The sequence below is a fragment of the Limanda limanda genome, chromosome 14, assembly GCF_963576545.1.
Source record: "Limanda limanda chromosome 14, fLimLim1.1, whole genome shotgun sequence".
In the NCBI taxonomy this organism is placed as follows: Eukaryota; Metazoa; Chordata; class Actinopteri; order Pleuronectiformes; family Pleuronectidae; genus Limanda; species Limanda limanda.
This window is the reverse complement of record NC_083649.1, coordinates 4,865,584-4,892,520: the sequence shown is the minus strand read 5'-3', so window position 1 is coordinate 4,892,520 and position 26,937 is coordinate 4,865,584. Positions and strand designations below refer to the sequence as shown.

The 26,937-nt window shown below is 43.6% G+C and overlaps 2 protein-coding genes across 2 annotated transcripts in view; both read right to left on the bottom strand.

Moving 5' to 3' along the window:
• Window positions 1–1,979: 1,979 nt before the first annotated feature.
• LOC133019064 (remodeling and spacing factor 1-like) lies at window positions 1,980–18,347 on the bottom strand. Its single transcript, XM_061085414.1, has 17 exons — window positions 18,194–18,347; window positions 15,529–15,620; window positions 14,422–14,514; window positions 13,603–13,808; window positions 13,329–13,447; window positions 12,548–13,038; window positions 8,441–10,117; window positions 7,896–8,174; window positions 7,707–7,811; window positions 7,534–7,613; window positions 6,850–6,904; window positions 6,658–6,770; window positions 6,239–6,306; window positions 5,611–5,830; window positions 5,303–5,520; window positions 5,004–5,183; window positions 1,980–3,956 (listed from the first exon to the last, which is right to left on the bottom strand). Exons 1-17 carry the CDS (start codon window positions 18,345–18,347, stop codon window positions 3,418–3,420), a joined length of 4,689 nt encoding a protein of 1,562 aa, XP_060941397.1. The 3' UTR covers window positions 1,980–3,417.
• A 1,213-nt stretch (window positions 18,348–19,560) lies between these two features.
• The window catches only part of LOC133019494 (F-BAR and double SH3 domains protein 2-like), a 31,389-nt gene continuing 24,012 nt past the window's right edge, over window positions 19,561–26,937 (bottom strand). Inside the window, exons 13-20 of the mRNA XM_061086000.1 lie at window positions 26,736–26,888; window positions 26,487–26,621; window positions 25,536–25,619; window positions 25,271–25,454; window positions 24,028–24,251; window positions 23,703–23,913; window positions 23,493–23,557; window positions 19,561–22,421 (exon numbers count right to left, since the gene is read on the bottom strand). Coding sequence (XP_060941983.1) covers window positions 22,338–22,421; window positions 23,493–23,557; window positions 23,703–23,913; window positions 24,028–24,251; window positions 25,271–25,454; window positions 25,536–25,619; window positions 26,487–26,621; window positions 26,736–26,888 — 1,140 coding nt within the window. The 3' untranslated portion in view covers window positions 19,561–22,337. The remainder of the gene's footprint in view (window positions 22,422–23,492; window positions 23,558–23,702; window positions 23,914–24,027; window positions 24,252–25,270; window positions 25,455–25,535; window positions 25,620–26,486; window positions 26,622–26,735; window positions 26,889–26,937) is intronic.

The following is a 26,937-nucleotide window of genomic DNA, read 5'->3' as shown; positions in this document are numbered from 1 at the left end:
TGTACAAGATCAGATTCATAAGAAATAACGGTAAAGTTAACAAAATGATCAGACAAAACACCAACGACCAGTGGACTCGGGTCTGTACACAGTGGACAGGGCTCCTCCCACACTCATCATGAGGTAAATAGGAAAACTCTTAACACTTCTCGTCATTGGCACCGACTTCCTCCCTCAACCCCGTCGCAGCCTTTACATTTCACTCCGCTCTTCCCAGTTCCTGTGCTACCGGTTATTTCATAACCTCCAGATACGTGTGAATACATTCTGCTTAGAAACAGGGTTAAAAATGACAGAGGTCTCTGACTCCGCCCCCACCAGAACACACACACCTCCATCACATCTGTAGAGTTGCTATATTCTGTCCCACTAAAATCTAAAGAGCTAAATATCGCGTATAGAAGCACTGTTTTCGTCTAGGAAGTCCCGTTGTATCAAAACGCTGTGATAAATAGAGTGGTTCATCCTCTGGAGACCATGCTGAGACTAATTTACAAAATATTTTACATTTCCTCTCTTGGATCAGAGTCTGATGTCCTCGATTTATCTTCTACGATAAGTTCCCGAGCGTCTGGGACATTCCTTTTTAGTTCAGCGCATGCTTCGCTACGTGTCGTCTACTTCGCGAGTCCTTCAGCGCTAACGCAACATGGTCGGGGGGGGTGACGGACATCTTTAAAACATGCCAAAGTTTTCTGGTTTCGTTACAAAAACAAAAAAAACATTGTTGTGCCAATATCATCTCCCTACAAAAGAAAACTATTAGAAACTCATGCAATCCCAATAGAATTGCCACGATATACATTTTCCCCCCCCCCATGATTTTTAAAAAGATGCCTCTAGATATATTACAGCAAGAAACTACAGATATACACACAGACTGGTTCCAGCAGAGGTCAGTGGATCATTGGCGTGTTTCTCTTTTCTGTCCCGAGGCTTCGAGATAACGAACTATTCCACTAACGCAGTTTTTTTTATTTTTCACAATCTTGGCGGGTTGAGGTTTGGCCGGTCACAGCAAACCTGAACCACACGACAACTCAAGATTATGAAAATAGAAGATTTGGATAGAAACATATTTTTGTACATAGGAAAATCCAGAGGGGGGGGTTGAAAGTGAAATATGAAAGTAAGAGTGTTGCTGTGGAGCTGAGTGTTTTCATAAGTTCATGAAAACAGTCAGCAGGTTTCTGAAGCTTCTATGAACAATGTACAACGGAAATAAGACACTTTACATTTCAGACGGAGACGACAACATGTAAATGTTAAGATATACAAAAAAAAAATACATTGTTATAAAAAAAAAAACAATAATCACAAAGGTTAACATAGAAGTAACAAGAGGAAACTAGACTAGATCTCCGGAGGGATGAGACAGAGTCTGATTTTGTTTTTTTACGCAAACAAACCGGGAGTTCAACACTGATGTCAGCGCACGTAGTTAAAATAATCATATATGATTAACAATGTACAAAAGCTACTCTAACATTCAACAAACATGAGGGAGCTGAGAAATGAAGGCTGGTCAACGGGTTGGTCTCGTACACACACTCACACCCACGTGGTTGAATATATATACGTTTATAACACTTGGAAAAATACGGGAGTAATGTGTTTGTCTTCCACACACAGACACACACACAGATTTGAGTATCAGCGATTCCAGACGACACCATTATCCAAGATGAATAAACAGTCGTCTACAACATATTTGGGGACTTTTACTTTCTGCAGGAGATATAAGATGAGAAAATGAATACCACTCTTATATCTGAGAGTTAAAATACGAAGCAACAGTCACAACACCCCCGACGTCCGTTAAGAGTACAACCACGATTTGATGCTAATTTCCATTTTGACACTTTGGTGTTTTTTTTGTGAGGAATTGACAAAACATTATCAACTTGGTTTAAAAAACAGAATTAAATGTTCAACTGTTAAATCATAATGAGCATATCTTAGTTATATTTCATTATCTTTCAGTCTTAACATCTGAACAGTTCAAGCAGCTTAAGAAATAAAAATCAACCGGAGGCTGAATAGTTTAAGTTCAGAGACACATGATGGGAAATTACTTCATTTACTTTGATTGTTTCTAGTTAAATTCATAATTAAAAGCCTAAGAAGAGAATATTAAAAGTTACGAGACAAGTTGAGGCTGTTTGCTCTTTAGTTTAGTTTCTGGTTTCACTTGGTAATGATTCCCTTTCAATAAGCAACATCTATTTTAGATGGAGGCTGGAGAGACTGAAATCTTCTTCCCGTTCTGCCTCACACTCAGAATATCAAACGACCCCCCCGTCCAAAGCCTTTGTTAACACAGTCAAATGATTTGAGGACACACACTACGCATGAAAGTCAAACTGGTGTTTGCTCAGTCGACCACAAATAGCAGCTGACGGGGGAACAGACACACACTCGGTCAGATTATCACCTGTATTCACGGAACAGGCTCTTGAAGCAGGGGATTGTGGGTAATATCCACCGATCAGTCGTATTTCACCTTATTTAGATACGCAGTCAGATCTTGACTTAACAGAATCAGTCATCACATGCACCTGCAGAGGGCGCTGTTGCTTTCAATGTGAAACTTTAACGTTTAATCTCATTCACGTCTGGTTTGCATCTTTCAAAACAAACTGTATTTTTTTCCCCAACTTAAGTAACCATCAACAAGCTACTGTTAGCATAGCATGGTTCTCTCTGGTCCGACCAGTGGGAAAGTACCTTCTTTGTACCGCATTAGAAGAGTCTTTGTGCTAAGCTAACAGCCGCTAGCCTCATATTAAACTGACGGACATGAGCGTGGTATCGATCTTCTCGTCTCAACGGTGCCGGAGAGCCGATAAGCACATTGTTTAAAAAGTTGAGCCTTGAAAGAGGTAACATTTTTAAAAACCATAATTCATGTTTGATGGCAAGAACTTCATATAATTCACGGAATGATTCTCTGCTTCACTCCAAGAAAATGTCCCAGTCATTTCAAGAAAAACAACAAATCTTCAACACAAACAGTTTCGGTGCCAGTTCTCCCGGCGCGTCGTTGGGTCACAGAGCTGAACTCGTCGTTAAAAAAACAGAAAACATGACGATGTGACGGGAGAAATGCCGAGTGACACAGTTTCAGAGGAAGTAGTTTGGCAGTGGAGCTGGATGCTGTGGGTGGTCTGCAGGTACGGTGATTGTTACCACGTGAATGAGACTCGAGTCGGTGCCCTTACTGGTTATTGAACAATCCCACAGGGACAGACTGGCGACAAAGATCCAGTTCTTACTGCGGCGGAGGTTTCTGAGAGTCGAGCTCCACGTGACACGAGTAAAAAGGACGAGGACGTGTTGGTGGGGAGGGAATAATAAAGTTAAGCAATATAAAAATACAATACCACAAAAGAATGAAACAGTACACCATTTTTTCTTTTACAATTGTTCGTTGCAGACGTAGTCCACTAGGTCTGTGACTCCTAACAACAGGTCGTCTTCGTCATCCTCCTGCGCTGCCATCTCCTGGCCGGCCACGCCGTTTGGTGCGATGGCCGGCGCCGCGCTGGTGGTTTTGGGCGGCTCCGTTTGGGGGGGGGCGCCTGGAGCAGCGGGTCGAGTAATGACGCCCTCGACGTTCTTTACCGTGCTCTGTCCGTTGGTGGACGCCGTCTCCACCGCGTTGCAGTCCGATGGATTTGTTCCCTTTGATTCCTCCTCAGGTTTCTTCTCCTTTGGTTTCTCCTCCTCCTCCTCGTCGTCATCGTCCGAATCGATGCGGTTCACCCGTTTGCGGACGGGACGATCCTCCTCCGATGAGTCGTCTGATGAGTCGTCCGATGAGTCGTCTTCGGATGCTCTCCTGCGTTTCAGTGCGACACGTCGGTGACGCTGCCGTGCATCGTCCTCCGAGGAGTCGGCTCTCCTCTTCACCCTCTTCGCCCTCGGCTCCTCTTCAGAGTCTCTGGAGGAAACCGCTGGAAACAGAAAACAAGGAACACCTTTAAAACAACTTCTTCTGGAATACAGCCTCGTTCTAAAAGTGTCCTGCGTCAAAAATCTGGCAGTTCTATTAGCCTATTCTAAAATATCCTTAAGGAGTATAACATTACAAACACCTCCTCTCTGAAGGGCTTATGGGAAAGGGAACTTAATGTTAGGATAACAGATGATGACTGGAATGATGCTTGGAAAAGTGCTAAAAAACTGAATGTTTGTAACCGAGTGAGAGCTATGCAACTGAAGCACCTACATAGGGTTCATATCTCTCCCTCTCAACGTCATAAACACAACCCTAATGCATCTCCACTGTGCCCCAAGTGTAAGATAGAATCTGGTGGTCTGACACATTGTTTGTGGGATTGTAGAAAAATACAGCAGTTTTGGCAGGTCATAGGGCAGGAAATTAATAAGATTCTGTCTATTAACAGTAATAATAACCCTTTATACCTGCTATTTGGTATATATGACATGTCCATCACTGACAAATTTAAAAGAAGACTTTATCAGACACTTGCTTTTTGTGCTAGAAAGTGTATTCTTTCTAAGTGGATCACAGATAAAGCTCCATCTCAGGCTCAGTGGCAAAGGGTTGTATTTGAATATGTTGTGTTGGACCATTTGACATGTAAACGTCACAGCAATGATGATGCCTTTCGTAAAACATGGGAACCCTTTCTGTTATATGTTGGTCTGAATGTTTCCACCATTCTCACAAGAGGGTTTGTATCATAGCTCAGAATGCTCTGCCTCAAAAGAGGCACTCTGTTTTACCATTTAATTGATTTACCTTTATTTCTGTATACTTTTATTTTACTTATCTGTTTTTATTTTTTTCTTACTTGTATAGGACGTGACCCCTGAATCTTCTGCCTATATGGATTTGAATATGTGTGTGAGCCAAATGTTTGTCTTGTTTTTGTTTTGTTTTGTATTACCTGTTAACTAATACCTGTTAACTAATAAACATATATGTAAAAAAAAAAATGAAAAAAAAAAAAGTGTCCTGCGTGTCTCGGACTGACCTTCACTCTCTGAACTGTCCCGGGGATGTCTGGGTTTTACTGTCGTCCGTTTGGGTGCGGCCCGAGATCCGTCAGACTCCGACGTCTCGCAGTAGTTCACCTGCTTCTTCTGACTCCGCCGGGACCGACGTCGACTCATATCAAGATCACTGTCGCTGAACTCGCTGGAGCCTTCAGTCGCTGGACAAACACACACAAGGCAATAAGAGTAAGAGACAAATGTGCAGAGACAGTCCCTCTCCACATAGACACACTGGAAAAACAGGCATCCAGACGAATATAAAAAAAAAACCATCTACCCATTTCATCGTCCTCGTCCTCATCCGTCTCCTCCTCTTCATCGTCTGAGTAGCCTCTCGGTCTCCGCCGCTTTCGGGAGCTCCGTCGTCGTTTCGGTGGCTTCCTCTTCCGTGAGGAAGTGTGACGCCTGCCGCTGCCGTTGCTGCCAAAGTCGCTGTTGTTGGAGTCGACTTCTGCCTCCGACCCGTTCTCCGACGCGACAAACTCTTCTTCTGAGCTGCATCCGGCAAAACAAACATGTTTAGAAAGGAGACAAACATCTTTGAGGGTCAAACTGTTCAGTGAGTACAGTTTTGTGTGTTCGTACCTTTCACTGATGCGAAACTCGTCCTCGCTTTCCTCCTCGTCCACGGTGCTGTCGCTGTCCAGGTCGTTGAGTCGCCGGCGCTTCCTCTTGCGCTGAGCCGAGCTGATTTGTGGCGGGCGGCCGTTCTCCTTGCTCTCCTCATCCGCTTGCAGGATGACGGACATGTCCTTTCCTCTGTGGCCTCCTGTGATGTTGGCCATGTCTTTACCTCGACCAGTTCCTGCAGACAACCGACACCCGTCATCAAAACCTTCACCAGCAGTAAACGCACACAAGTTGGAGCAGAAACCAGGCATCAGTGCATGTAACACGCACTCAACTACGACCCCTTGGTAACCTCAGCAAGGATGCTGTGTTTCTGTCTGAATTTCATTGTTACTTAGCAGGATGAAGTAAAAACAACCAATTAAACTCTCTATACATTGTGAGACAGGACGTTATTTGATATTTCCCCTGATTTCTCAGAGTATAATTCATGGATCTTAACGAAAGGCCTGAGATCTGTGGGTGGAGATCCAAATATAAATCTGGATCAAGTGAATTTAATTGTGGTTTTGGGCCTTGGTGGAGGAATAAGCTCGACTGAGTCCTTCTGTAGATATAGATCATTTTCTTAAAGTCTTCCTACCTCCACCCTCGGCTTCTTTGAGGTCTTCCTCGATTGCCTCCTCGATCGCCTCGTCGAATTCATCAAATCTGCAAAATGAAAACAGACAAGAATCACACTTGATGAACCAACAGCTGATTTACTCCAAGTGAAATGTAAAACTTGCTTGTTAAATAATCACTGGATAGTAAGATTCATTAGGTCAGATAGCAGACAGGAAACAGGCTCCCCCTGCAGGAGGAACTCATGTGTCAGTGTTATGGATCAAATACTTTCTCCTGAACCTCTCAGTGTTTGAAGATAGAATAAAACACACATTTAGTATTTAGTCTGTTCTGCTGTAAACTGACTTTCCACATGAACCAATAGTCTCATTTAAAAGATCCACTGAACGTTCAAATGATAATAAAACTATTTATGTCTGATGTAAGAGCACAAACCTGTAGCTGATGTTTTTCTTTGTCCTCGTTGACCTCCGACCCCAGCTCTTACTCCTCTTCACTTCTTTCTTCTCTTTGATTACGATCTCCGGTTTCTCCTCCTCCACCTCCGCCTGTGAGAGTGAGAGCGTCTTTTTAAATGATTCGAACATCCACAGGTTAAACATTTGACTTTCCAAACATTGGACTTACGGAGGGTGTGATGATGTTTTCAAGACTGATTCCAACGTAAATAAGACGCTCTTTCCTGAGGGAGACAACACACACGAGTGATTCATTATAATCTGAAGAGCAAGTATGATAAAGATATTCTAACCAGACCTCATAAACCTTTAAGCATCTGCTGTTAAAACAATTAGAATATTTCTTTGCACTTTCAAATGTTTTAAAGACTTTTAATGTGAAGGAGCTGCAATTTCAAAGCAAAAGGTGGAATTAGAGGTAAAATCTCCAGAGAGTGGACAAAGTAATCAGAAAAATTGAATATTAAGAAATCCTGATTGATAACAGCACAAATTATGACATAAAACAGTAGATAAAACGCTTTGGTGACATCTCAGTACAGATTTGTCTTTTTCAGTCTAATGTGAAGGATTGACGGGGAATAAACCTTATTTCGAGATAAAAACCAGAAATGAGAGAAAGACCAGAAATCAGAAAAGTAATCAGCCCTTCAGTCGTCTGGTGACATCTCAGATTTATCTTTCAACTTCTTTAAGGGGTCATGGAGTCAAATTTTGCCTTAAAATATCCCTTTAAGTTGCCATTTCAAGACCCGACAAGATCTAAACATTTTATGGTTTGAGAAAACACAGGAAATGAAAAAGGAAACGGTCCTTCTCAACTAATGAACAGATAACAATCAAGACGTCTCACCGTCTCTCCGCTCGTTCCTTCTTCTTCAAAGAGGCGTCGAGGTTCAGAAGCTGCTCCTCTAGCTTTTCACAGAGCAGCTTCTACAGAGCGGGATGAAGAGAACAACATTAAAGCCATGTTTCCATTTCATTCACTGTCTATTAGCTGAGTTCAGAGCTGAGACTGGTGCGTACGTGTTGACAGGGAGAACAGAACCATTCTCCGTCGGGGATGATCATGAGCGGAGGCCTCAGACACGCTGTGTGGTAGCCGTTGTCGCACGAGTCGCACAACAGGATCTACAAAGCAGATGTGAACAGATGTTAGCAGATCAGATCTTAGGTTATTACAAGGTTATTGGCTTTGATCCTGCGGGTACCAACCAGCTCGGGGTGATTTGGGAGACCACAGTGTTTGCAGGGGTCGTCGTTCGGAGGTAGGTCGTCGTCAGAGGACGTTTCGGAGTCCGAGCTCCGCCTCTCTCGGATCCGGTTCCGCCTCCTCTTCCCCCGCTCCACCTTGTAGTCTTCGTCGCTGTCGTCCTCATCCTCAGTCTCCTCCTCGCTGGATTCCTCTCCGCTGTGCTCCTCCTCGTCTTCGGAGCTTTTCTTTTTGCGGCGCGTCCGAGTGTTCGACCAGCGAACCTTCCGTCTCCTTCGCCCCTTCACGACAAACGCAAAGAATCGTCTCAGTGAATCACGATTATATTCTTAATTCAAGTTCTACATATTTTTTTGCGTTTGTATTTTAGTTATTTATAATAAGATGTCAGATTAAACGGAAAAATATCAGACCTCAATTACATTTCTTTGTCATAAAGGTGTTGTAACATGTTTTTAGTATCTGTAATGTTTTAATTCCATTATCATATCAGCCCCCCCATATTGGTTGAGCTTTGGTAAATACTGCCACCTGGTGGAAGTCTTACCTTTGGTTTGGACTGACCCTCCTGATCCACCTTTTTCTCTCTCGGTTTCTTCTGGACGACCTTCCCCGCATCTTCCTCTTCCTCCTCTTCCTCGTCTTTCTCTTTCTCCTCCTTGTCGTCCTCTTCCTTCTCTGTTGGCGGAGTCGCCTGCGATTTCTCCAACTTCCTGTCGTGGATCTCCACCACCTTCGCCGTCGGCCTGGAGATCCTCGGCGACCTTCGGAGCGATCTCCCCGTGTTGGTGTCGGACTCCGAGTCCTCTTGCCGCTCCACTCTCTTAACCACAACTCTCCTTCGGTGGCCCGGACGCTTGCGTTTTCGGCGAATCGCTGCCTCCAGAACGCCGCTGCCGTTCGCCTCTTTTTTAGTGTTTGAATCCTCCTCTTCGCTTTTGCTCTTACGTTCCTCAGCTTCGGGTTTATCGGTTGGCGGTTCTTTGCTCGGATGAGCCGGCTTTTCAGTTCCAGTCGAGGATTCGGCTTCAGCTTCTTTGCTTTCAGATTTCTCCATTTTGGATTTGCTTATCTTGGTGACATCGTGGATCATATTGTCTTCACAGTCGACAGTTTTCTTTGTGTCCTCCGGCTTCTCTGTCTTGTCGAGCTTTTTAGAGGCTGGACGGTTTTCCTCTGGCGTTGTCTCAGCGACCGTTGCACTCGGCTGCTTCTCGGCCGTTTTACATGATTCTGATTTATCAACCGTTTTGAAAACAGAAGAATCCGCGCTCTCCTTGACGTCGGGTGTTTCCTCTGATTTCTCACTAACTGTTTCCTTATCCACCTTTTTAATGACAGTAGAAGTTTGAGTGACTTCTCGATCCTCTGCCTCGTCACCCTCTTTTACCTTTTCTGTCTTTTTAATGAGGGATTGCGACTTTGTGTTTCCAGAATCATCGCGTTCCTTTGGAGGAACTTTGCCGGCGGCTGTTGTCTTAATGACTCCTGGCGTCGCTTTTGTTGCCAATTTGTCTGATTTCTCTGTGTTAGTCACAGATGTTTTGGATTCTTCAGCATCTTTATCGCTCACAGTTCGCTTCATGTTTTCTGTTCTGTTTGATGTTTCTTCTGTTTTCTCAGTCTGAGTGGACTCTGATGCTGGTTTCTTCTGCAAATCTTTTGATTCTGGGTCTTTGGACGTGGCTTCATGATTTAAATTTAGTTTCTCTGACTCATCGGTTGTTAATGTTTTATCAGTTTGCTTTAATGATGCAGCAGAAGACTCTTTTGTACCGGCCGGGCTCTCTTTCGTCTTCACACACTCTTTGTGATTAGACGACTCCTCCGGTGCTTTTCTTACATCTCTAGGTAGAGGTGGTGATTCTCCTTTTGGTGGAGGAGGAGACTTGTGTGCTTCTTTCTTTTCCGTTGCTGGGTCGTTTTCCTTTGCTAGATTTTTCTTATCCGAGTTCTCCTGGTGCGATGCGACCTCCTCAGTAACCTTTGCACTGCCGGCTTCATCTTTTTTATCCTTCGTCTTTTTCTCTGTGGACGTCGAGTCATGTTTTCTTGGTTCTACAGGTTTAACCACAGAATGGTCAGTCGTCTGTTTTTTGTCGGCGGCAGAGACGTCTTTTAACGTCTTGCTCAGACTCTGGAGATCCTTCTCCAACTCAGGTTTAATTTCACCGTTAACATGTTTGTTTACACTCTGTGTTTTCTTTGTATGTTCAGGACCGGCTTCGCCTTTGAGGGCAGCGTCGCTTTTGCGAGCTGCGTCTCCTTTAGGAGCTGCATCGCGTTTAGGAGCAGCGTCTCCTTTAGGGGCAGCATCGCGTTTAGGAGCAGCGTCTCCTTTAGGGGCAGCATTGCCTTTGGGGGCAGCAACGCCTTTGGGGGCAGCATCGCCTTTGGGGGCAGCATCGCCTTTGAGAGCTGCATCGCCTTTAGGGGCAGCATCGCCTTTGAGAGCAGTGTTTCCTTTAGGGGCAGCATCGCCTTTGAGAGCTGCATCGCCGTTAGGGGCAGCATCGCCTTTAGGGGCAGCATTGCCTTTGAGAGCAGTGTTTCCTTTAGGGGCAGCATCGCCTTTGAGAGCTGCATCGCCTTTAGGGGCAGCATCGCCTTTGGGAGCAGCGTTTCCTTTAGGGGCAGCGTCGCCTTTAGGGGCAGCATCGCCTTTGGGAGCAGCGTCGCCTTTGAGAGCTGCATCGCCTTTAGGGGCAGCATCCCCTTTGGGAGCAGCGTTTCCTTTAGGGGCAGCATTGCCTTTGATAGCCGCATCGCCTTTAGGAGCAGTGGCGCTTTTGAGAGCTGCTTCGCCTTTGAGAGCAGCGTCTCCTTTAGGGGCAGCATCGCCTTTAGAGGCAGCATCGCCTTTAGAGGCAGCATCGCCTTTGGGAGCAGCGTTGCCTTTGAGAGCTGCATCGCCTTTAGGGGCAGCATCGCCTTTAGGGGCAACATCGCCTTTAGGGGCAGCATCGCCTTTAGGGGCAGCATCGCCTTTAGGGGCAGCATCGCCTTTAGGGGCAACATCGCCTTTAGAGGCAGCATCGCCTTTAGGGGCAGCATCGCCTTTGGGAGCAGCGTTGCCTTTGAGAGCTGCATCGCCTTTAGGGGCAGCAATGCCTTTAGGAGCAGCGGCACTTTTGAGAGCTGCTTCGCCTTTGAGAGCAGCGTTTCCTTTAGGGGCAGCATCGCCTTTAAGGGCAGCATCGCCTTTGAGAGCAGCGTTTCCTTTAGGGGCAGCGTCGCCTTTGGGAGCAGCGTCGCCTTTGAGAGCTGCATCGCCTTTAGGGGCAGCATCCCCTTTGGGAGCAGCGTTTCCTTTAGGGGCAGCATCGCCTTTAGGAGCAGCGGCGCTTTTGGGAGCTTCATCGCCTTTAGGGGCTGCATCGCCTTTAGGGGCTGCATCGCCTTTGGGAGCAGCGTCGCCTTTGAGAGCTGCATCGCCTTTAGGGGCAGCGTTTCCTTTAGGGGCAGCATCGCCTTTAGGAGCAGCGGCGCTTTTGGGAGCTGCATCGCCTTTAGGGGCTGCATCGCCTTTAGGGGCTGCATCGCCTTTAGGAGCAGCGGTGCTTTTGGGGGAAGCATCGCTTTTGCGAGCAGCGTCGCCTTTAAGGGCAGCGTCTCCTTTAAGGGCATTGTCGCCCTTGGGAGCAGTGTCGCTTTTGAGAGTTGCGTCGCCTTTGAGAGCAGCATTTCCTTTAGGGGCAGCGTCTCCTTTAGTTGCTGCTTCGCTTTTGAGAGTTGCGTCTTCTTTAGGAGCAGTGTCGCCTTTAGGGCCAGTGTCGCCTTTGATAGCCGCATCGACTTTGAGAGTTGCGTCTCCTTTGAGAGCAGCGTTTCCTTTGAGAGCAGCGTTTCCTTTGGGAACAGGGTCGCATTTGGGAATAGCGTCGCCTTTGAGAGTTGCGTTGCCTTTAGGCGCAGCGTCTCCTTTGGGAGCAGCGTCTCCTTTGGGAGCAGCGTCTCCTTTGGGAGCAGCGTCTCCTTTGGGAGCAGCGTCTCCTTTGGGAGCAGCGTCTCCTTTGGGAGCAGCGTCTCCTTTGGGAGCAGCGTCTCCTTTGGGAGCAGGGTCTCCTTTGGGAGCAGGGTCTCCTTTGGGGGCAGCGTCTCCTTTGGGGGCAGAGTCTCCTTTAGGGGCAGCGTCGCCTTTAGGGGCAGCGTCGCCTTTAGGGGCAGCGTCGCCTTTAGGGGCAGCGTCTCCCTTGGGAGCAGCGTCTCCCTTGGGAGCAGCGTCGCCCTTGGGAGCAGCGTCTCCTTTGGGAGCAGCGTCTCCTTTGGGAGCAGCGTCTCCTTTGGGAGCAGGGTCTCCTTTGGGAGCAGGGTCTCCTTTGGGAGCAGCGTCGCCTTTGGGGGCAGAGTCTCCTTTAGGGGCAGCGTCTCCTTTAGGAGCAGCGTCGCCTTTAGGAGCAGCGTCGCCTTTAGGGGCAGCGTCGCCTTTAGGGGCAGCGTCTCTTTTAGGGGCAGCGTCTCCCTTGGGAGCAGCGTCGCCTTTGGGAGCAGCGTCTCCTTTAGCAGCAGCGTCTCCCTTGGGGGCAGCGTCTCCCTTGGGGGCAGCGTCTCCCTTGGGGGCAGGGTCTCCCTTGGGAGCAGGGTCTCCCTTGGGAGCAGGGTCTCCTTTGGGAGCAGGGTCTCCTTTGGGGGCAGCGTCTCCTTTAGGAGCAGGGTCTCCTTTGGGAGCCTCTCTAACCTGTGACACAGACGGCGTTTGCACCGTGTTGGCGGTGGTTTTCTCAAAGTCTTCAGTAAACTTCATTCCTCTCTTCTTCAGGGGGATTTTGGCCTGCTGGTCGTTATTCAGAGCCTGTTGAATCTCCTCTGCGCTGATCCTCTTCACCTCTTCGCCCTTTTCTGCCTTCACTGACAAACATGACGTTACAGAGGCCGGTTCACATGTCGCTGTTTTCATGTCCGTCACCTCCATCGGCTCTTCTTTGATGCTCTGGGCTTTTGTACTGATGTTTTCTGAAAGAAGTTCTGCTTCACTTTTGCTTTCGATGATGCCATTGAGAGATTTGACCTCAGAAGCTTCTGATTTCAAGTTTTCTTTCTGCGTCTCTTTCTCATTGTCCTCTGTCTTTGGTGAAACCGGACAAGCAGCTTTGTTGGGGTCTTTGTGGTCTTCATCTGATGAGCTGTCAGACTTTTTAACTTCACCTGGAATTGGAAGGGAAATTATAAGATCAAATCTTCAGGAAGACCACCTGCTTGGTTAATTTTTTTTAAGTTTTAGGTCATAATTTCAGGGTAAAAGAAACTCTGAAGCTGATATTTCCCTGAAATTTTCCAGAGGTGCATCTAAAGAAGGTAAATGTTTGAGTCAGATGCTCTTGATATTTTTCGTAACTTTAACAGTAGGTGAGTTGACGCTTCTATATTCTATGGAATATAAAGAGAGAGGAAGAGAGAGAAGTGAAGAAATGACAGTTTAAAAGTCAAACCTTTACCTTTTTTGTCCCCTTCGCCATCGGGATTGTTTTCCTTTTTCAACTCGTCCCTTCTCAACAGCTCGGGGTCGATCTGCGTCTTCAGCAGCGCCACAACCTCGGCCAAGTCGTTTCGTTCTCTGCAGGGAGAAGAGAACAGGTTCAATTTTCACAGTAAATAACAGAGTAGCTGCTTCATAGAGAGTATAATGCAAATGCTGCATTAGCATTTAAATTTAATTTCATGCTTCCTGCAGCATATTTCTCTCATTTAAAATAACTTTTGCTTGTTTACCTAACGATGCATTTCCACGAGGACCCGTCCGAGTCGTCCTGCTCCTCGATGTACACGCGCACGTTGTCCTCCTGGTCCAGCTGAAACCAGTACATCTGACCGTCTTTGTCTCGGCCGATCGGCTGCAGACGCATCTTATCCGGGTCCTCCTCGTTGATTGCGGTTTTGAACTTGACATTTTCATCAAACTGACACTCACACAAATACTGGAGAGAAAAGAAAGGCCCAGAATGATTAATAGACAGCGACATCGGTTATCACAGGATGTACATGACGTCATTATTGTTCAAGTTTAGGTCAAAAGCAACATACTTGAGCTGTGGGAGTAAAAAAAAAAATAAGAGTATTGATTCTATTGCTGGAGGATTCAGAGCAGCTTTGAAGCAAATAGGCAAATGTGGCTTAAGACTAGATCCTGAGTAGATGTTAGTGCAACAAAACAAACCTGTTGCCAATTAATCTACACGTTGCTATAACGATGGGTTGAGATTGTAACAGACAAAAAGCATTTATTTGTGTTTGTTTACATCAGATTTGTGTTTATAATTGTATAATTGTATTGAGTACCCAAAGAAAACCAATAAAAAATGTTAAACAGAAAAAGCATTTATTTATTGTGGATTATATTTGTTGACAGAGAAAACCCTTCTGGGGTCTGTTTTTTCCAAAACTCAAAATCCAAACTTCACTTAATAAACTCTTTCCAAAAACATGTCTCGTTGGAGCTGCGTTAAAAACAACAAACCAATGATTGTAGCGAGTGAATAAACCAGAACCCGCCTCCGTAGAAGAACAACAACATAAACCCAGTGTGCTCACTTTAAGTATTGCCGTCTTGCTCTCTAACGTCATCTCCTTGTATCCCTTCTCTTCCAGTTCCCACGCCCATGTTGCGTTGAAGTCTTGACACACCTGCAGGGGAAATAAGGGAATAAAAATCCAATTATACAAATGAACTGATTTAATTTAATATTGTTTCAACACATCTGACAGCTTCAGCAACACAGACTGAACATTACAGCCTCACAGTTGGAGCAGAAATAGTCACCCCATGATAAAAAGGCTGTTCGCAGGTGTTTGACAGACAGAGCGAGTGTCTCATGAGTAAAACTGCACTTATCAATATTTCTCATATTAACGATGGTAATATGTAGGGGGAAAATCAATTCAGTTACAAATCACGATTCTTGTGAATGACGATTTTAAATCGATATGCTGCCTCCAAAATCGATTTAAATTTTTTTTTTTTTAAATTAAGTTTTTTATATATATTTATAATATTTATTGGTTTATACGGGGGGGGTATATGGGGGGAGCAACATCACCCCAGAGCATGTTGACCAGCTCTTGTTTTTGCACAAGAATCTAAACATACCCAAGCACTAGCTTTGTATCGCCTACATGCAAACAACAATAGCCTACTTTTTGTTTATTTCAAAGTTTATATTTTAAGTAAACTTTTATTCATTCTATTTAATTTACCTTTTATTTATTGTTTAAAAGTAGCCTAGGTGGCATACATTTCTTAATCTGTCAGTTTGTGTGCAGTTGACAGGGGCTATACAATAATAGCGCACATTTTTATTTATTTTCTCTATTGGCTGCCCAGCAGTCATTAAGTTAATGTTAATATTTGAAATAAAACTGGTAAAGCTCTAAGTGAATTTGACTGTGTTGCATTTGAAGGTATGATTCAACATTTTTCCATGGTCCAGTATTTAAAAATAAATAAATAACCAAAAGAAATCCCAGGAAATCGTAATATCGAATCGCAATACTTACAGAATCGCAATACCCACAGAAATCGCAATACATATCTTATCGCCAACTAAGTATTGTGATAGTATCATATCGGGAGGTCCCTGCCGATTCCCGTCCCTAGTAATATGTGTAATAAATATACAGGAACTGGAAGTTGAGCTTTACCTTGACTAGATATTTCTCCCATCGGTCTGCTGACACCGACTTGCCGATCTTCCTCAGCAGCTTCACGTGAAGATCGACCAGCAGCTTCGGGACTGAGGAGACATTTGACAGACGAAGACGTTTAGAATCTAAAATCCATTTCAGACTAAATTCAGCATCTGTCGACCATTTTACTCTGAGATCCGTACAGTAACTAACTAGTCAGACATCTGAGCCTGTAGCTGTGACTGTTTGAACTCCAGTGTCTTCAATAGTTCTCATGTTTGTTTATGTTTTAAAACTGGCTGAATTTACACAATATGTACACAACACAAACCTTACCATAAATACACAACAGAAAAAACAGATAAGAAAGCAGACGAAGCAACCAGAGACATCTAGATTTTCATACGAATGGACTCGACCGGAGATGAGATTATTTTGGGAAGATACTGAAACAACACCTCAATTATAGTGCGTGTGTGTATTTGTAGAAGCTCAGCTGCACAATCAAATCATGAACAACACAAGAAGGAAGATTTCTGGGCTGTGTTGAAAATGATTACAACAACAAATGTATGTATAGGATGATTTCCTGCTCCTTTAAAACAAGCTCATCACTTCGTTGATCAGCATTAAAACCACAGCGAGTCTTTTCGTCTATTAGTGAAGTTGGATGAATTTACAGAAATAGTAATAATGTAAAAAACAACGCAAACCCATCAGATAAAAGGTGAAAAGGGTTTCCACTATGAGACAGAGTCAAGGTCGAGGTCACAGGTCAAACCCAGATCAGCGCTAAGACTTGAATCATTTCTGAAAACAACAAACCAACAGGACCCGAACAAAACTGGACGACTAACGTGCACGTTAACGTCCTCGCTGATCTTCTTGTATCATTTATAACAAATAATAAAACTAACTGATGTGCATTAGCTCCACTCGTTAATGAGGAGTCTCAGGAGGTGGGTCACACTCGGGTCAGGTGACCTGAACGTGAACTTTCAGTCCCGTCATAACGAGTGTTCGTGTCTGGATGAAGAATCGAACCTTCGCACCGGATGATCCTCCTGAATATGATCACATGACCAAACATGGCAGAAAGCTTTGAATAAGGAAGATTTTAAAATAAGTTTTAAATAAAAATTCTCATCCAGAATACAGCAGAACCAAATCTAGCTGAAAAAAAACACACTTGTGAAATCTGGAGCAGATTATCAAGCAGACCGTGAAACCGAGTTTAGATTTGTGAAATACACAAAACAAAATAAAGTTCAAACGAAAAAATGATCGGGACAAATTCACAGCTTGATTTCCATCGACAAGAAATTCAACAAGGTCCAGACCAAAAACTATGATTGCAATATTTGTCAAATCAAGGAGAGCATGAGGACAGTTTCAGATGTTTATGTAATTCAACACAAATAAAATGCACAAACACACACACACAGGACAGTTGTGTAGCTTTTCCACATCTGGGCCACATCTCACCAGGTTCACCTCAAAAACCAAAACATCTGTCCAACACGGACCAGTTTGTCAAAGAGACAAAACAACACAACACACACTCACACAGGATGAAGACAATTTTGCAGCTCGTTTTTCCATCAACAACAAATCCAACCAACACAAAAAGCATCACATCTGGATTAGATCATGCACAAGACCGTTTCAGATTTGTGGAGACAAAACAAAAGGCACATACTGAAGACACCTTTATCCCTACATGTGTCCACTTTGGATCAAAATAACAATGAGTGTGTAAAACTACTAAATTAAAGTTGTATTTATCAGTGGAGAACACAATAGAGTTTTCACAATAAAAGCATGTTTCTCTGTCCACGTCTCAGATTTTGTCAGTTTGATATTTATAAAAACCAGTTTCCCTCCAGTATCAGATTCAGTCTGAACCGAGGTGATAACAAAGTGAGGGGAGATCTGCTGCGGGACACTCGACGCATGCGCAAATCAACACAACTTAATTAGAGAAATAGTCAAGTCGAACACAATTAGCAGCGCAAACGGAAGTCGACTGATTTCATACGCACACAAAATACTTTATTTGTCGCGTTTACACGTCAGAAAATACGTGAAACTACCAGATAACTTGTTTAAAATGTTTTGGATTAGAACCAAAGAGATTAAAATGGATTATTCACAGCTAAACTACAGTTTAAGGGGGTGCTACGATGCTTTGTTTTGAAAGCTCAGACCGGATGTGCTGGCGGTAGCGTGTAACTTCACACGCTGTGCGAACCACCGCACGACAAAATGTTTAAAGTGTAAATAAAGTGCGGGTTTCACGCGCGTCCCGCAATAACCCCCCCACCCGGCGACACGACCCGCGTGGCGCTGCAGGAGGGGGGGGGGGAGGCGTGGAACCCCCGCACCGTTACACGCGCACATCCTCCTCCGGTGTTGTGACGATCCGGATAAAAGGCATCGGAGGCGAAGACGAGCCCGATTCAAAAAGCTGAAAAGTGACAGAAAACCTCGACCCTCCCGGCGGCTGCGGCCCCGGGGCATCGACCCACCGGCCCCGCGGAGGTTTCCCCCGTGGAGCCGGGCCGGGGGGAGAGCGGAGGGGCCACCGAGCCGAGGAGGAGAAGGTTAGAGAGCCACACAATAACACACGGCTAGCTAACCTAGCTGCTAGCCCGTTAGCACGGTGCCAGGGGGTCGCTACCTGCGGCGGTGTCCCGCAGACATCGCTCCAGCTGCGGGAAGGTGAGCTCCGGCAGGTCCAGCAGCGCTCCGTACCGGGCCAGGAACGAGCAGACTGCGGCGTAGTTCGGACTCAAACCCGGGGAACAACTCGCCGTTGCCGCCGAAGCAGCCATCTTTTCCACTCCAGTGTCAAGCCGGCCGGAATCAAACCGGCGGCTTCCGGCCTTAACAAAATAAAACCACGGAACAAAGGAAGAAAGGATTCCTTGGATTTCAAAAAGTACAAAAGTATCAGCATCTTACACAGGGTTCATACACATTTTGACCAATGGATTTCCATGTCTTTTCCATGACTTTTCAATAAGTTTAAACCAAATTTCCATGACTGAACATTTTGTGAAATCTCGGTGTAAACCGAAAGTGACAAAATGTAGTATTCAAACTAACAATGAGAATTCCAAGGCATACAGTAAACCTTAAATGACACAAACCCAAGTATGCCTGCTTATATTTTTACCGTATTTCTTTAAAAGCATCTGAATTATTTAAAACATTGAAAGCGTAAATGGACGACATGAAAATATGAATAAAACACATTTCCATGACTTTTCCAGAACTTTTGGGAGATTAATTTTTTCCATGACTTTTCCAGGCCTGGAAAAACACATTTTAAAATTCCATGACTTTTCCAGGTTTTCCATGACCGTACGAACCCTGCTTACATGTACTTGAAGTACCATCAGTAAAAGTTACTCCCTTTGTTAACCTAGCAGTATTCATTCTGTCTCATCAATACAATGGTTCATGTGCAACACATTCACTTTATTGTTTTACACTTTATATATTAGTTTTAGTCCCTTTTCCAGCTTAAGTATTGAATCTTTATTATTACTTACTGATGACAATTTGACAAATTCCCCCATTGTGGGACTGATATATAATGTTCTATTATCTGTATCTAAATATAAAATACTAAGTATCAAAAGTTAAATAACTTATATTACCTTATATAGATAAAATCATAAAGAAATAACAGAAGCACGGGATATCAAATATTGCTTTTTCTATAATTCCCTGCATATATTGCCAATTTATTGATTATCCCCTTTGCTGTTGCAATACAGTCAATACACCAGTTGTAAATACAGCCATATACTTACAATCAAAATTGTTTATTATATTTTTCAAAATTCACCTGAATCAGCTAAATGAATTAAGCTGTAAAATAAGCAATGGAGCAAAAAGTAAACAACTGCCCTCTGAATTGTGTTGGAGTAGAAGTATAAAATGTCATAAAATAAAAATAAAAGTACCTGTATCAACTCGAGAGTTAGATGTGACAATAAAAGTTTAAACTGGGACAAAAACAAAACAGAATCTTTTCAGTTTCTTTCATGTAAGCTATCTTTATTTCACATTTATTTGTACACAATAAATACAGATAAACATCCACTGGTGTGTAAATATGACACTCGACAGCCTCTGCAGAGCTTACATTGTAAAACCATGGGCAGTTTGACGCTGACATTTCTGATTCAGACTTAACGTGGAATCAGGACCAGTAGCAAGTTAACAAACAAAAACAACGTCTCTGTTGGGAAAAAGAGATCTTTTCTTTTTTTAACTTTTATAATATTCATTTGTTAATACAACAGGGTAAATGCAAACTTCAAAAATAAGTTTGATGTCATTCAGATCTCAAGGAGATCAACGAGAACACAGCAACGTGGCTGACAGATATCTCTCTTTTCCTCTGATCGAATCCGACTGCGGTTTAATAAGTCTTTATCCTACATCTAAAAAAGTAAAACAAAATTAAAAGAAACAAAGAAACAACAAACAAAAGCTGTGCTATTATTTGTTCAGATATCCATCTCCAAGCTCTCTGTAAACTATTAATATCTCAAAGAAACAATACGTTCATAAAGGTCACATCTCAACCTCAATCAAAGACACTACACTGGCTATTTAAGGCTAAATAACAAGAGCCGATAAAAGAAAAAGTATTCATACCAATATAGCTGGTAAACAGAACGTCAAACGAGAAATATCGGACAAACAACGTAGCATCCACAATACTGAAAAGGAATAAGAAGACGTCAGAAAGTGCTTCACTATGACAGTATAGATTCTTTTTTAAATTGGACTAGCTAGCAGCTCAGGATGGTTTCCTCCTTCCAAAATAAAGGCGTGTTCAAACTGCACATTACCTCAGTGTTAACTGTCACTGCTCCTCCACCGACCACCAGTCAAACATTACTGGAAACGTTGGAGTTGCCAACATCCCAACAACACAAGAGGAAAAAAACAAACAAAAAACAAAGTTAGACTGTGTGTGTTCGCACCACGTCTCCCTTCAGGCGTCTCCGAGCATGTTGGTGCAAAGAAAACTAACAACAACAACAATAAGCAGAGTTCTACAAATTTAAATGCAAAAAGGATCTATTATTCTCGATCAAGACTTTTCTATCGCTCGACTAAAATTGCCACTTTTCCCTTGTTTGTGTAACCGTGTGCGGTCCCAGCTCACGTGTCGGGGGGGGAGGACCAGCCTCGCCCGCCGCTGGCGTGTGTTTGATCGGAGTGTGGAGACGACCGGACGTTTGGTTCGTGTTGAAGCTGCACGTTCATAACATGCTGTCGTCCGGCCCAGATATCAACTCTGTTGCATAGAATCAATAATCATCCAATTGTGAGGAGTCTCAATAAGAGAGAGAAAACCGCCTGTGAGATATTACAATATTATTATTACTAATAATATAATTTTCCTTATATTTTTTTTATACAGATCTCGTTATTATAACATCTGTAATTTTTTCCTTTCTTACCAAGAGTTAGACGAGAAGATCGATGCCACTCTCATGTTAGTCGGTTGAATATGAAGCTGCAGCCAGGAGGACGATTAGCTTAGCTTAGCGTAAAGACTGGAAACAGGGGGGAACGGTTAGCGAGGCTGTGTTCATTATAAATTCCTCGATTGCTGGTTTGGTTTCATGGTTGATCGTGAAGAAGGAACTCGTTCTGATGAGGCCTGGCTGCACAGAGCCGTGTGGATCTGTGGATTCTGGTTGTGACCAGTGAGTTCACGATAAAGGATTCCGATCAAAAGCAGCTGCACGTTAAAACACTGCAGGAGGCTGCGTCGTTTAAGGCACAAGTAAGACGATGAAAAAATCGGACCCTAAAAAAACACGGCACGACAGTTGGAAATTCTCACAGAGACGATTTTCTACGCATTATAAAAAAATGTAATCACAACAATCTTGTGGTAAACTGAAGCGACACAGCGCTCATGCTTCAGAGTAACGAGACGCAGAATCTTTCCCAGACACCAGCGTGTTGTGTTGAAACTTTATCCTGAATTAATTCGACACAGAGTCAAATTCTAACGAATCAGCCACTGACGACTCGGATATCTTTGTTGAAAGCTGCTCAGCTGAGTTAGTAAAAGAACAAGATCCAACAGATGTGTTTGTCCCATCGACTCTTGTCTCATAACTTTAAGTAGAAAACTATTTTAGTTTATTTGTGGAGCAGTAGTTTATCTTATAATATTTCCTCTGAATCTGTTTTTTGTGGCTCTTGAACTCTTTGTTCCCTCAAACATCTGAACACATCTGTGAGTCCCAGTGAGTTTTGTTGTTTAAATGCTGGTATGAAGAGAAATCATCAAACTAACGTCTTCCTGGTTCGAGCTTCGTACCGAACACACGACATCGCAGTGGCATCGACCGTCTGATCTGAAACCGTCCAAATCCATTCATATTACTTTCTTAAAATAATAAGTTTTACTGTAGTTTTCTTTCTGCGTAGAGTTTCTCACATTTAGTAACATTATCTGCAAATTATCACTGAAATCTGAAAAATGATTTGTGTCCTGGTAGAAGATAAGAACCTGTGTAATTTATTAAATCAAATTATAAAATTGTTCTTATTTATCCGCCCCTTTCAAATATGAGACAAATCCTGGGTGATGGAGGAGGAGGAGGAATGAGAAAAAACTGAAAAAGGAGAAGAGATTTAGAAAAGAAAGGCACGATACTCCTCCGCAGCTCACTGACCCGGTGAGGACAGAGTGCAGGGCCTCTCCCCGCCTACAGGGGGCGTCTTTAGAGAAGGTATGAGTTTCCTTTGGGAGTGTGTTGAGAGCCGGGGGGGCGTCTTCACACCAGCGTGATCTCCACGTCCTCCCTCCGCTTCACCTGCCCACGGGGGTGCTGCTTCGGGGGCGGAGGAGCCGCACGGACCTGGACACATCCGCCAATCAGCGTTTAGTTAAACACAGCGGAAACTGTTGTGTTATTGTCATTGTGTATTTACTCATAAACAAGAAATGTAGCATTAAGATCTGTAACAGGCTGAACAGACGAGCACAGATCTAAAGAAGAGAGAGAGTTTCTCCAGAGAGTGATTCAGCTGCTTTGATCCAGACTGAAACAACACAACAACTATCTGATGTGTTAGCACGACATTCTGTGCAGATGTTCATTCAGACTTGTGTAGCTGAAGTTGTGTTTCCTTATGTTGCAGCTTGATCCACATGTGGATTTATTGATTCAATTAATAACCTCAGGTCAGACGTTCTCTCTTCAGATCTACAGATGATACAACCTGTAATTTTTTGTCTTTTCACCAAACATCAGTGGGATGATGTCTTATTTGAAAGCAGTTTGCTGAAGGTTTGTCTGAAATGATCAACTTTGGGCTTTTAAAAAGATACAATAAAATATTATCAGTTTATCTTCTGATTTATCAAATCTTAGCTAATAAGCCTCATCGTGTTTTTTTCCCCGCTGTCAGGTCTTACACTAAATCCAAATCGAGCTGTTTCAACTGACTTGTTTACTCCAGGGTTCCTACAGGTTTTAACAAGATACATTTAAGACTTTTTAAGACCACTTTGAATAGAATTTAAGACCTATTTTACGACCATACTGGCAAAAAGTATGAAGGAAAATTACTATGAAAGAAGAAATAAGTCACAGAATTACTTACAAAGTAAATTTATACCCATTCAACATAAGAACAATAACAATACACAAGTCAAACAAGCTTTAAACATGCATTAAACATGCTTTAAACATGCATTAAACATGAATTAAACATGCTGAAATACATTGAAATAAAAGGATGTTCCATAAAACATGTCCAGAGAAGGAAATTAAACATCCCATCGAACACTACAAAACCTCTAACTTCTCAGCTCTGGCCGAATCAAATTTAAGACCTTTTTAAGACTTTTTAAGGCCTAAAATTTAAATTATTAAATTTAAGACCTTTTAAGACTTTTTAAGACCCCGCGGGAACCCTGTACTCACAGGTCGAATGGTGCCTGATCCGCTCTCGGGGTAGTGGGGGGGCTGTGGGGAACCTTGTGCTGGACCTGACGAGGACACAGAGCATCATCAGCATCAGTTCAGCCGAGTCACCAGCCGCCATGACACCTGCTCCAACTCTCCAGACAATATCCACCAAAATAATAATAAAGTGAATTTCCTTCGGGCCCTTTAAAGAACAGGGACTCTTACTTTGAAAGGGGCTTTTGTGCGGCGCCGGCGGCGGCCTGTGATGTCCGTTGTGATAGGCGGGGGGTCGGCCAATGGGAGAGGCGGTAGCGCTGCTGGGGCTGGCGAGGGGGGAGGGCGTGGTGGGCGTCTGCAGGGGGCTGCTGTGGAGGGGTCCCGGCTGGAAGGGGCTGCGAGGGGACCGCTCCCCCAGAGGGAGAGACAAGGGCGACGCCTGGAAAAGAAAACAGGAATTTATACAGAGCAAGAACAAGATGTTACCGTATACTGATCAGCAAATACTCCAGTCTTTAAATTCTCATTTCCAAACATGAGAACATCAACACACCTGCGCGCTGCCGTCTCCTTTCCCGTCTCCGTTCTCGCTGCCGGCGGTGAGATCCTCCACCAGGACGGCCGGGAAGACGCCGACCACGCCGTTGAACTCTCCCTCCCAGAAGCCGTCGTCCTCGTGCGTCTCTCTGCTCAGGATGCGGATGATGGCGCCTTCGGGAAACGACAGCTCGTCCTCCGTCTGACCCGCGTAGTCGTACAAGGCCTTCGCAAACGACACTGAGACCAGGAGAGAGGAGTCAGAAACAAAGTCAGATGTGAAATACTGGGAATTCAACTGTGTGCAAATTAGGGTTTCAAAGGGGCGTAAAGTTTCCGGTAAATTTCCGGAAACTTTCCTTGGGAAGTTAAGCTCGGGAATTTGGGGAATTTGGAAAAAAAAACTACGCAAATTAGACGCTGAGCAATAAAATATTGAGAGTTTCAACCCTCCACTGTGCATTCTTCCATCACATGCAGATAACTCCCAGCATCCTTCACTCTACAGCAGGGCTATTGAGGCCTGCTGTAGAGTGAAGGACTAGTCAGGTAAGTTTCAATGATATTACTGGGAAAATATATGAGCATGCTGATTGAGGATTGTTCATCTGTTCATCTAGCCTATTTCCATTCATTTATCCATCAATTATAAAATATGTTTACAGACGATTCCAATTGTTTGTCTAACTATTTATATCTCTGGCATTGCATTAGTGTTTTTTTACAAACTTTTTTCTCATCTTATTCTACAGAACAATGCCACGTGCACTCTCTCATGTGTGGAGACATTTCACCCCATCCAATGTAGAAGGAAAGGCTGTGTACATGTGCAAATACTCTACAAAGACCTATGTTAAGAATGACACAACGATGCAGAAGCATATAGTCAAGTGCCCAAAGTTTCCTCAGGGCTCAAATCAGCCTATAACAAAACAAAATGTTCATATTTATGTCTGTATATGACAAGGTGAATACAGTTAGTATAAATTACCCACAACATTTCCAGTTAATTCCCGCTAATTCCCGTAAATTCCCGTATATTCCCCTATATTCCGTTAATTCCCATGGAAAGTTTCCAAATTTAATATTCCTGGAATTTTGCAACCCTAGTGCAAATTACATCACATCTTTGATTTTTAACAGAAAGTGAGTAAATACAAATCCTGCAGGAAAATGAGCTCATCTTCTTCTTTTCAATCATAAATCAACAACATATTGAAGTTGCCCAGAGGAGCCGGAACCTTTCTACAGTCACTCACCGCTGGAGTCTCCGTTGACGGAGCCGGTCGGCAGCTCGGTTTCCGGTTCGGTGGAGTTGCTGGAGGAGTGGGATCTGGCGTCCAGCGCAGCCAGGGACTGCAGCATGCTCAGCAGGCTGTTGGAGGAAGGAAGCTGCAGGTATTTCTCTGGGACGTAGCCGACCTGTCCGCTGCGGTTTCTGGCCTGGAGACAAAGAGGAAAAGAGTTATCATGATGAAATCCACAATTAACCAACCTCGTGGAATTTGTGGCGATGATTCGTACTTTGACCCAGTCCTCCATGTCGCCGTCATCAATGACCTCCAGGATCTCCTGCTCTTCAATGGTCAGTTCATCCGGCTGAGACGACTGGAAACAAACATCAGTATGTAAATATGATGAAAAGCAGTAACTGATTTGTCCAGTTGAGGGCGACAAAGACAAGAAGTAAACCACACACTGACCACACACAACAACAAAAGGACAGTGAGAGTGAAGCAAAACAATATATTTGATGCTGGAAGGTTAAATTATAAGATTAAACGCATTAAATCACTAAAACTCAATACAAATCTCTGAAAAGTTGATTTAAAAACAAGTTATCAGAGGATGTGTCACACTGAAAGTTTATGAGAGAAGAACTAACACGTGTACATGTTATAATTATTATTATATTTACTATTATTGTATATACTGTTGCTGCCATTATTACTATATACTGCTATTATATTGGTATAATTACTATCATATATAAATATATATTATGTTATATTATATACTATATATACTGTACTGTTTTTATATACTGTCTAACAATAACATTACCATCATATCATCAGTACTATTACCATCATCTTGCCACTGCACCTTATCTACCTATTTATCTTGTGTTTCTGTTTTTATTCTTTCTACCTCAATATTTTTTATTTTATTCTATTGTATTTTATTGTATTCAAATATACCGGCTGCTATGACGACTTAATTTCCATTCGGGGATGAATAAAGTAATCAATCAATCAATCAATCAATCAATCAATCAATCAATCAATCTATCTATCTATCTATCTATCTATCTATCTATCTATCTATCTATCTATCTATCTATCTATCTATCTATCTATCTATCTATCTATCTATCTATCTATCTATCTAATAATCATTTTCATACGGGATCATTCTGCTGATTCCTTGATTAATCGATGAATGAGAAAGCATCAGTCTGAAGTCCACTGGTACCTTGTAGGAGTAGAGCACTTTGCAGGTGAGAGGATAGTTTTTCAAGGTGCTGGACGGACTGGAGCTGCTGTCGTCCAACACTTCACTGTTGTCCTCCATCTCCTCCTCGTCCTCGGGCTCCAGGTCTCCCGTCCCCTGCAGAGACAAGACAGACGTGACCTCATCTGACCCAATGACATCGGAGGGAGTGGATAATACCACGAGTCAAACAGATTGTATGAGACAGATCAGCGGTTGTGTGGGTCTTACGGAGAGTGCAGGGTCGTGGGTGTTGAGGTTGTTCCAGCGTTCGTTCTCCAGCTCCTCCATCACCTGGTTCATGGCGCTCTTCAGCCACGTTTCCACGGTGACGCCCGCCTCTCGCAGCAGGTCCAGACGAGCCTCCGCCTTCACCTTCACCGTCTGCACAACACACAATGATCAGATAAACATGATGAGACTAAACGTCACT